The sequence below is a fragment of the Eleginops maclovinus genome, chromosome 22 (genome assembly GCF_036324505.1).
Source record: "Eleginops maclovinus isolate JMC-PN-2008 ecotype Puerto Natales chromosome 22, JC_Emac_rtc_rv5, whole genome shotgun sequence".
Classification (NCBI taxonomy): domain Eukaryota; kingdom Metazoa; phylum Chordata; class Actinopteri; order Perciformes; family Eleginopidae; genus Eleginops; species Eleginops maclovinus.
Window position 1 is genome coordinate 16522518 of NC_086370.1, and position 10318 is coordinate 16532835.

Sequence of the window (10318 nt, forward strand, 5' to 3'; positions counted from 1 at the left end):
TTCTTTTCCTTAACTTTTCCTGAACTACTTTATCATTTAGGAAAATGACACAGGACTGCAATTTGCGGAAATGTGAAGTTTTACCTTCCAAAAGCATCGGCAAATGAAGATAATCCTTAGCACACAGCTCCAACCTGCGGCCCTCAGCTGCATTATTAATTGGATGGCATTCTTGCTGCAGCAATGTGTGTCCCAGATGCTCTAGCACAACGGGATGGGAAAACCAGGCTAACAACATCCTAGTTACAAGCCACACAGAAGATGTCTTTGGTTTAACACTTCCTCTGTAACCTCCATCCATCCACTCTAACTGTCCACCCTGTTTTGCTTGTGGTCTTGTGGTCATGTCCTCCATGTAGCTAATAATGAGGCTCCATGTCATTTGTGTGTTGTATGTTTGTGTAACATTTGTGCTTGCTCTTCATGTCTCCAATGTTTGTTTGTTTGTGTTTTTCGTCTGGTCACCATGTGTGTCTGTCAGTTACTAAGCGGCATAAAGCTCATCTGAAGAGGCTGGACCGGAGATGGACGTTGGGGGGTGTCATCAGTCGGCAGCAAAGCCGAGGTGAACTCAGACAGTTGCTGCATCACCTCCCTCACTCCCTCATCCTTGTCATTGTTCCTCCCACCCTGTCTGTCGTATCGTCTCTTATCACATTCATCTCCTCCCGCTCTACATGCACATATTTGTTCTGTTTATTATCCCAGTTGTTGTCTTCCAGCAAATGCATTTATCGTGAGCCACAGTCCCCCCCAAACTAACCACTAACTGACTTTAATAAAACAAAGGTGAAATCATCAACTTTATATACACCAATTATTGATGCTGAGCTCAAATTATGTTACAAAAGTGCTTCAAGTCATTTTCTTTATAATTACGCACTGTGTGCCAAAACCAATCTTACCAGATTCATAGAAAACAACTGCCCAGTCATCTGAAAGTAGTTGCGTAATAGACTTTGGAATGCCTTATTCTGCATTTTAGAGCCATATTTTTATTTTTTATGAGCGAATGAAGCGTGGCAGTATTTTTTTAATACGTGTGTATTGTACCAAAGTGTGGGACAAACATATATATCCTGCTGTGATGCAGATAGCAACCATATTGAAAGATAAACAAAGAGCCTTATTAATCTCTAACTTATTAAGATAGAACCTTTCAATCACAAACTCGCACATGTTCGTCTTAACAATGCTAAGGGGCTTTTTCTGTAGGAGATGTATTTGGATTGCTGACAGTGGAATGAGGATAAGCTATTGAGTTCAGCCCAAACTTAATGCTTGGCAGTGGGTTCTGCTCTCTGGAGTGGAGAGAGAGCTGTTTCCACCCTAGCACTGCAATCCTGCTTTTTTGTCTTAAAAAAGAAAAACACAGATATTTTGCTGACTCCACAAGAATAATTTAAAACACCGATGCAGGCGATGCATGTTGTGGTTAACATAACATCTGATTCAGAGTTTCCCTTTATTGCACGGCTGGATATTGTTTGAAAGAGGTTGGTGAGAGGCAAACGTTTTACCAGCCCCGACACAAGGAGACCGGAAGAAACAGGCAAAAGGAAAATAAAGCAGACGGAAATATCTTTACCCGGGAGCCTTCTTTAGTTTTGCAAGTTAAGGGATTTACAATCCAACACCCATACAACTCCTGAACAACCTCAGAAAATGGGTGGAGAAAAGGAAAATGGAATAATCTGTCACCACAATGTTGCTTCCTGTTTACCAACTGGGAAGACAGCATATAAAGTGCTTTATTATGTGCTCCCCTTCTTTTTGAACACACCTCTTTTCCCTGTATTTAGAAAGGAATTGCTGTAATGACAGGAAATGATGCCTCTGCTCTGCCCCTTGGCTTGATGGGAATGCATAAACCAGTGTGAAGCCTCTGCTTTCTATTATGAGCTGAGTTTGAAGATGCTTGCTGTCAAGAGGCCAAGGACACTGTTAGGACATTAGCAGGCCCCATGTGCTGTATTTCCCTTTGGTTATACCTGAGTTCTAGTGGATTTAGTTGTTAAAGTGTTTGATTTCATGAAGATTTGATCAAACACTCTGGAACTAGTTAATGTTTTATGAAGTTTATTGGGCAGGTGTTGTTAAGAAGCTAAAATAATGAGGTTGGAGGAACAAGGCAAACAAATGTGAACTGGAGTCAGCCAAGCATCATGTCTGTTGAGACAATTATGAAAAAGATTTGGGCTTAACAATTGATTTGACCACAACTAATTAATTGCTAGGCAAAACAAAACAAAATAATAATCAACAATACATCACATCTGTGTAACTTAACTGAATTATATTATAACTCGCACATCTGGCAGCGGAACCAAGGCCAGAAAGCAGAACTGTTCCGGCCTGTATTAAAGAAAATAAAAAGTCTCATATTGCTGCATAGGTGCCAATGAATCACAGGATAATCTATCATTGTTTATTTGTTTACCCTTATGTTTTATTACTATTATTTAGGTTTTCAATCATGATTTTGTTTTTATAGCCCAAAATCTTAGCTTTATTGTCCTCCTCTGCTATTGCTTTTGCAGAGGAGAAGTATGTAACAGTGCAGCCCTACTCCAGCCAGGGCAAGGATGAAATTGCTTTCGAGAAAGGAGTCGTTGTGGATGTGATCCAGAAGAACCTAGAAGGCTGGTGGTTTATCAGGTAAGCATCTGCTCACTGGCTTCAGAGTTTTTTTTCATCTTACTTTAAAAACAGAGGATGTAATTTTAATTCCTTTATCTCTATTAACCTACTTTACTAGGTACCAGGATAAAGAGGGCTGGGCTCCAGCCTCATACCTGAAGAAGATGAAGGATGATCTCTCTCCCCGCAAAAAGACCGTGACCGGCCCAGTGGAGATAATTGGAAACATCATGGAGATTAGTAACCTGCTTAACAAGAAAGCCTTGAGTGAGAAAGATGTTCAGATTGAAGGAGTCCCAGAGAGCCCCCAAGTGGCCAAGAAGGAGATCAGCCTGCCAATGCCTTGTGCTGACTCCAGCCCTGTTAATAACCCACTAGACGGAAAAAGTCAAGCAGAGCCTGCCTCACCGGCTGTAGCCCGCATCGCTCCTCATCGGGTGGAAATTGGTAAGTTGTGTCTTTTTAAATGCACCTGTTACATTCGATGACGAATAACTCATAAACTAAAACGTATTTTTAATCTCATTATTCTCAAAAGTGACCAAATAATCATGTATTTTTTTACCAGGTTCCCCAGTTCTCAGGCAAAAACCTCCTCCCCGAAGAGACGCAACCCTGGTAAGTGTGTGAGTTTGAGAAGCCTCTCAAAAGGTAAATCTGCCATGAAGTTTTATTTGACCATCTGAGAAGGATGAAATCTGTCCAACTTAACTGTAGACATCTGAAATGTTTCGAGGAGCTTCAATCATATGCTGTTGTTTCTTACTTTTGTGGGGCCACAAATCAAGCAGGTCTAAACTGGTCCAAATCCTATCATACTGTATACTTTAAATGTGAAATCTTGATTGAAAAGGACTAGTAACTGTCAGTTAAATACAATAGTTCCCTGTTAAATTAAGTGCAGCATGAAATATAAATTCTCAAGTATAGCAAAAGTATCTCAAAACTGGATTTAGTGACATTGCATCACTAACAGTGTTGATTTCTTTTGTGTTCAGGGATTTCAGTTGCCCTCCCCACCAGAGGCCCCTACAGTTGAAGCAGAGTATTACACCATTGCAGATTTCCAGTCCTGTATATCTGATGGTATCACTTTCAATGGAGGAGAGAAAGCAGAGGTAAGCACTCTTTTCAAGATGAACTCCCTTCATACATTTTCAGACTGATATATATTTCTTGTTGTATTATTGCTTTCATGAACAACTTTTCTATTCTAAGAGAATATCAAAATAACAAATGTAAATCTTAAATGTATACAAATGCCATTGAATTAATTTTTTTACTTTTTTTTTTTTATATGTATTTCAGGTCATTGAGAAGAACTCTGGTGGTTGGTGGTATGTCCATATCGGAGAGAAGGAGGGCTGGGCTCCCTGCTCCTACATTGACAAACGTAAAAAGCCCAACCTGAATCGCAGAACAAGCACTCTGTGCCGCCCAAAAGTTCCACCACCAGCTCCACCTGTCAAAAAACAAGACTCCTCTGAGACTGCACCTCCCAGCAGCCCTGCATCTGAGGCTCCAGAGTCACCTGTGTCTCCTGGAAGGCCGGTGTATGAAGAGCCAGAATATGATGTCCCTGCCATTGGAGATCTGGACATGGAGTCTGAGTTTGAGTTTCTGAGGGGAGAAGGTTCCTTGGTGGACGTAAAATATGAGGAAACATCCTCAGAGAAAGGATCCCACCTGTCCTCCAAGCCTTCTCCGGCTTCGTCACTCCATAGTGCATCCTTCAAGATGTGTGACTCATTTGAAGATGGCCACGAAGCAGAGGGGGAGGCGGAGGCAGAGTGTATCTATGAGAATGAAGGCTTCCAGCCTTTCAGGGAGACACCAGAACGGCAGTGCAGCAGAGACTCAAATTCCTCCAAGACAAGCGCCTTGTCAGAAACTGGCAAGACTGCAAACCCAACATCAGGTGGGTGGAGATCTGCAGGTCACAAGCTCAAGATAGACTTGAATGGGAGCCCATTTTCAACCAAAGCTGAGGAGGCATCCAGTCCTAAATCTGCCTCTGCTGAGTCCACCCCAGATCTGTCTAGAACTAAGAAAGATCAAGAGGAAAGCAAGGCATCCTTTTCCATCAAGTGTTCCTCTAAACCAAAGCCAGTGGTGAGACCTAAACCACAACTAGCCAAGGCCTCCAGTGCAGAGAAGATGGACATCAGCACCTTGAGGAGACAGCTGCGACCAATAGGGCAGCTGAAGAATGGCCCCAAAACTAAAGGTGAGGACTCTGAGACAGCTTCTGTTATTTCCTCAGAGGACTCCTTCTCTTCTCAGAGCACGTCCGATCTCTCCTCCATCTATTCAAAAGGCAGCCGGGGAGACTCAGATCTGGAAGGTGGCAGCTTGTATCGCACCACTGATCCATACGAGAAGGCCCAAGAGACTGAAGTCAGCTTCCCAGCTAATGTGGAGGTGGAAGTGCTGGAGAAGCAGGAGAGTGGCTGGTGGTATATCCGCTGGGGAGACACAGAGGGTTGGGCTCCGACTTACTTCTTGGAGCCAGTCAGACAACAAGATGACATGGCAGGGTCTGAATCTGATGGCACCCCAACTAAACCTGGAAGCATCAGCAAGTCCAACAGCCTAGAGAAGAATGAACAAAGGGTGCAGGCGTTGAACAACATCAACCAAAACCTAAAGAAGGTCACCCCACCCATCCCATCCAAGCCTCCAGGTGGCCTTTCAAAACCCATCGGCTTGTTTGGTTCACGGAAGCAGAATAGCACCAAACAGCAGCAGGTTGTTAGACCTCAGTCCGTTTTCATTTCAGCCCCGATAAGGGACGGACCCAGCCCTGTTGGCTCTCTCAGGAGAAACGAGTCCCTCAACTCCACGGACCACCCTCGTGCCAGCCCTACAGTGAGACGCAATGCCTCCTTCGGCACTGTGCCTCGTAACTTGCCGCCAAACAACATAGCACTACCCCACAGGAACAGATCTGCTAATGGTAGCTCTGAATCTCTTGGCCTTGGCTCTCAGAGGAATGCCCTCCCTGTATCCACCGTTAAACCAAAGCCCCACATCATCCATAACAACCTCAGAGAGGTGTTTGTCTCCATAGCAGATTATCATGGCGATGAGGAGACCATGGGGTTTCCTGAGGGGACAAGTCTGGAGGTCCTTGACAGAAACCCCAACGGATGGTGGTACTGCAAGATTCTGGACAATGGCAGACCTAGGAAAGGATGGGTTCCCTCAAATTACCTCGAGAAAAAGCCCTAGCAATCATGTGTGGAGCTGGCAGAACTCTGAACGTGCGTGTAAAGACTACTCAACTGATGCATTTGTTTTGTGAAAAAAAAAAAGCAAACCCTAATACCTTAAGTAAGGATTGAAATCTTACTCCGGTACCTTTTGCCAAAATGAGCAGCCAGATCAAACTGTGACTTTGAAATAAAATGAGACATCTGGTAAAATGAGTCTACATGATACAGTGCCTGAGACGTTGCATTAGGAGCAATATATCGAGACTTAGTGACACAGCCAAAGAGAACACCAGTGAGCAGAAGAATGATTCAATGATATTCTTCAGTGGTTACCTTTTAACTTGAACTAAGATACCATTTTGTGTCCAATCTTTAAACCCTTCTTTGTAAGTTTACGATGTCATTTAAAAAAAAAAAACGATGTATGCATTTAAAGCTTACTGCATGTTTGAAACATTCATTATACTGACTATGCCTTGAGCTGTTGAGTAACCCTTTTCTCCTCCTTTCTTTAAAGAAAATCTCAGTTGTTGCCAAAGCTGCTTTTGTTAGTCTCACCATGGTGCTGTCTGTTTGCATGTTTTTTTATATTTCTTATACTGTATGTCACCTTTATGTGAAATATTTTATCCAATTTAATTGTGTTATATTGTTCTAACAAAACAATTTGTGAGCATCTCAGACTATTACAGTATGATTACACTTTCAATTCCTGGTGATCTCCCCTAAAATGTCTTTCATTTTAGAGGTTATTTGTCCAAAATGAAACGTCATTTGAAATTATATTTATTCATTCCTTAAAAATCATATTTTTACTTATTTTATTATTATTTTAAGACGTGTATTCATAAAAAAATCACAACCGCTTAAACATTTTTAAGAACTGCTCTTTTAATAATAACATTTAGAATTTCTGCTGGGCAGTAATTTTTACATAACTCTTCAGCTGCAGCAGTACTGCGATGCTCACTTTTGTTTAATGTTAACTGTGTGACCAGTGATGATAATTGAAGTGCCAAAAGAATGAATTCAATAAATGCACTTTTTAACAATCATAAGTACTCGCTTCTTTTTCTCTTTTAATAATTTTTCACTCATAGTTACTGTTCGCCCACACATCATGTCGGTTCCTCTAGAAATGTTTTCCAAAGATTTCTGACATGTGTTCTTCCATAAGATAAACTGACGTAACACTTCCCACCGTTTAAGAAATTCAACAAGTCTTCCCAATGGTATATCTATATATATATATATAAAATTGCCTCTTTGCTTTAATTTGTATTTGATAAAAAAAACTAAAACAAAACTGAATGCATACAGTATCTGGTAAAAGCTTACAAAATGATAGTCTCTTTAAAGTGCAGTACATCACATGTTGTTATCCCTGTTCAGAGAGTGGAGGAGAATCCTCTGAAGTTGGGCCGGGAGTCTTCAAGATCCTCACAACACCATGTTAACACTTATTCAACTTTATTTAAAAAATCAACAGACTCAAGAGAGTTCCAATAGAATAGAGTTTACTGAAAATTCAACAAAGTACAGCAAACAAGAGTCAGGTCCATAGAGTCGACTGTTTTCACAATATTCAAGTTCATATTTATAGACATTTCTTATCAGTTGTCTCGCTTTCATGTATGTCTGTCTGTGTGTGTGTGTGTGTGTGTGTGTGTGTGTGTGTGTGTGTGTGTGTGTGTGTGTGTGTATATAGTCTTACTTCTCTTTCAACCCAGTAACAGTCCAATTAGTGCAATATCGGATGATGTCAGGTACCAGGCACCAGGACACTCTTTTTTGATCTTAACTGTCTCCAATACTTAAGAAGTTATTTTGATATGTTGACCTAGGTTAATTTTAATAATGACCCAACCTTGCCAACTGTCTCCATCTCTCATAATCGCTATTCCTTGGTTTTAACCATTATTTCCCAATGTCCCATACACATAAAAAATATCCCACAAGAGGTGGGAAGTAACAAAGTATATTTACCTAAGTACTGTACTTAAGTACAATTTTGAGATACTTGTACTTTACTTGTGTATTTCTATGTTATGCTACTTTGTACTTCTACTCGTCTACAATTCATAGGTTAATTGTGTACTTTAAATCCACTACATTATTTTATTTTGTACCATTAGTTAATTTACAGATTTGGATTAATGATGTGAAACATAATCAACACTACCCTGCAGTATACAAAGTCATTCAAACTAGCTGCACCTTTACCAGCTTTGATACACAATTTAATGCACTACTAATTCTAATCAAAACATATTATTTATTTGATTCTGGCCAATCTGCATAATGAGTACTTTTACTTTTAGTACTTTAAGTACATGTTGATGCTCATACTTTTGTCCTTGACTAACATTTTGAATGCAGGACTTTTACTCGTAAACATTATTCGAGTAAACTATCCCTACACTCTAGTTTCTACTTTTTTTGTACAAGATCTGAGACCTCTGTCCCTAAAATATGGTGACTGTGTTTTGCTCGACTGGTTTTTCACTATTAAAAGGAAGAAAGACAGGCCATATCTGAACTTCCTTTTAAGGCGGAGGCGTGTCGGTATCAATGTTTGATTGACAGCAGTTGTCAGGCTGCCAGTGTCAGCAAGTAATTGACGGAAAGCGTGTTGTTAGCATGGATGTATACATTTAGTTGGCATTGAATCATACAGTCTGTGTAAAGAGGAATAAAGAACGCAACAACAGCTGACCGGACTAAACTGACTCATGCAGGTAAGTTATCATGCTGTTTTTTCTCCTGCAAACTGACATTAGCTGTGCATTTCCCCTGGTAAATGTTTGTTTGGTGGCTAGTTCAACAAGCTAAAATGCTTGTCAATGTTTGTAAGAGGGAGATTCGAACAGGAGAGTTGATTGTTCTTCTGAAGTCTATAGCCATTATTAAACTAACAGATAAATAAACATGTGAGTACCCAGGACAGGTGATTTACAGAACATGTGGATGTTGTAAAAAAAAAAAAAGGCATTTCAATTGACTTGCATTTTGTGCGGCAATCACCGCCACTGTTTACGAACATCATATGAGAAGGGATTAATGATCTGGTGAATTAATTGCAAATTAATGTGGCGTATAATAAACAACTTAATGAAAACTTATCACAGGCCATAATCACCATTATTATTAGGCCTCTCAGTTGTGTTGCATTAAACGCATTCTGCCTTGGAATACATTTAAGAATGTGTTCATAGCCAATATAAAAACATATCTATGCATATCCATGACAGCTGAAGTGTTTGATCAGCTGTATGCTGTTGTGTAGATAAATTAGAGCACGCTTGGTTGCTTGTCATCCACTCTGAGCCACATAGTGGTGCATTTCACTTTGATTGGCCTCCTCTGGCAGCTTCAGGAGAACCTAAATAACTGACTTTGGTTTAGACGGTTTTCGTTCTGTGGTCACTGGGCTGCTTAATTTAGCTTAGACTGACAAAGCAAAAGTTTAAGTTACCAGTGTGGAGTTGTAACCTATAATATTGTCGCCTTCAGCTATAATCAGAGAAACACCAGATCAAAACCCTGATGCAGTTTTCCAGAGTGAGACACTGCATACCCTTTTGATATTGGATTTGGTGAGTGGAATATAATAAGATTTACAGCCTACAGGAATTTAGTGTGAAATATGTCCATCCCGCTGGCTGTTTCCTCTTTTGGGATCTCATACTACACTCACTGGCTTGGAACTAAGTTATGGATGCCCGTTGATCATCTTTACACCATGTTTGTCTGCTTGCTGTCTGTATTTGCTTGTTGTACTGATGTGTAGAGTTTGTTCATTGCAAAAGATAAATCACGGAAGTTAAAATAAAGAGAAAAGGAAAATGCTAGATGTTGCAGGTGAGATAAAGAGACCCCAACGGACTTACAACCTCATATTTGATGTTTGACTGTCTATTATTCTGTCACAAGTTGTTCAAAGTGTAATGTATACGGAGTGTGTAAGATTATTCTTTATCTTGACCTTAGAAATGGTAGTCCGACAGCTGGGCAAGTTGATTAAGATGTGACTTAAGGCGCTTAAAAACTAGGCTACCTATACAAAAGTAGACCTTGTGTCAAGAGCACTTTGTCAAATTGATGCAGGAAATTTAATAAGATCTGTGCTGGTTTTTAAATCCTTAAAGATGTTGTGCATTTGTTTTTTAAAACATCTTTAAGCTTGAAATGAAACATTTCAAAAATATTGATCATAACTATAAAATAACGTCTCCCCAGGGTTGTCATTATCAAACCATCACTGATGTGCTTGTCTTTGTGGGTTTTCTGTCCTCTGAGAAAGTGCTGGAGCTGTTTCTGACCTCTGGAGGGCAGCAGCACTCAGCATCTCACGGCACTACGTCCATCGCCTCTGTCTTCATCAACACAGCAATTAGATTATTAAGGGGTCTCAATTGATATTTTGCACTGAGAACAAAGTCGTACTTTTAAATAATTGCACT

General features: G+C 40.3%; 1 protein-coding gene across 2 annotated transcripts in view; it reads left to right on the forward strand.

The window, feature by feature from the left end:
- Window positions 1-6913, forward strand: part of sh3pxd2ab (SH3 and PX domains 2Ab) — a 43346-nt gene extending 36433 nt beyond the window's left edge. Inside the window, exons 9-14 of one of the 2 annotated variants that reach the window (XM_063874934.1) lie at window positions 482-565; window positions 2541-2658; window positions 2759-3087; window positions 3209-3258; window positions 3639-3758; window positions 3949-6913. In XM_063874934.1, the coding sequence (XP_063731004.1) occupies window positions 482-565; window positions 2541-2658; window positions 2759-3087; window positions 3209-3258; window positions 3639-3758; window positions 3949-5871 (2624 nt within the window). In that variant the 3' untranslated portion in view covers window positions 5872-6913. The remainder of the gene's footprint in view (window positions 1-481; window positions 566-2540; window positions 2659-2758; window positions 3088-3208; window positions 3259-3638; window positions 3759-3948) is intronic. The other variant, XM_063874935.1, reaches the window with a different exon arrangement.
- The last annotated feature ends 3405 nt before the right edge of the window (window positions 6914-10318 follow it).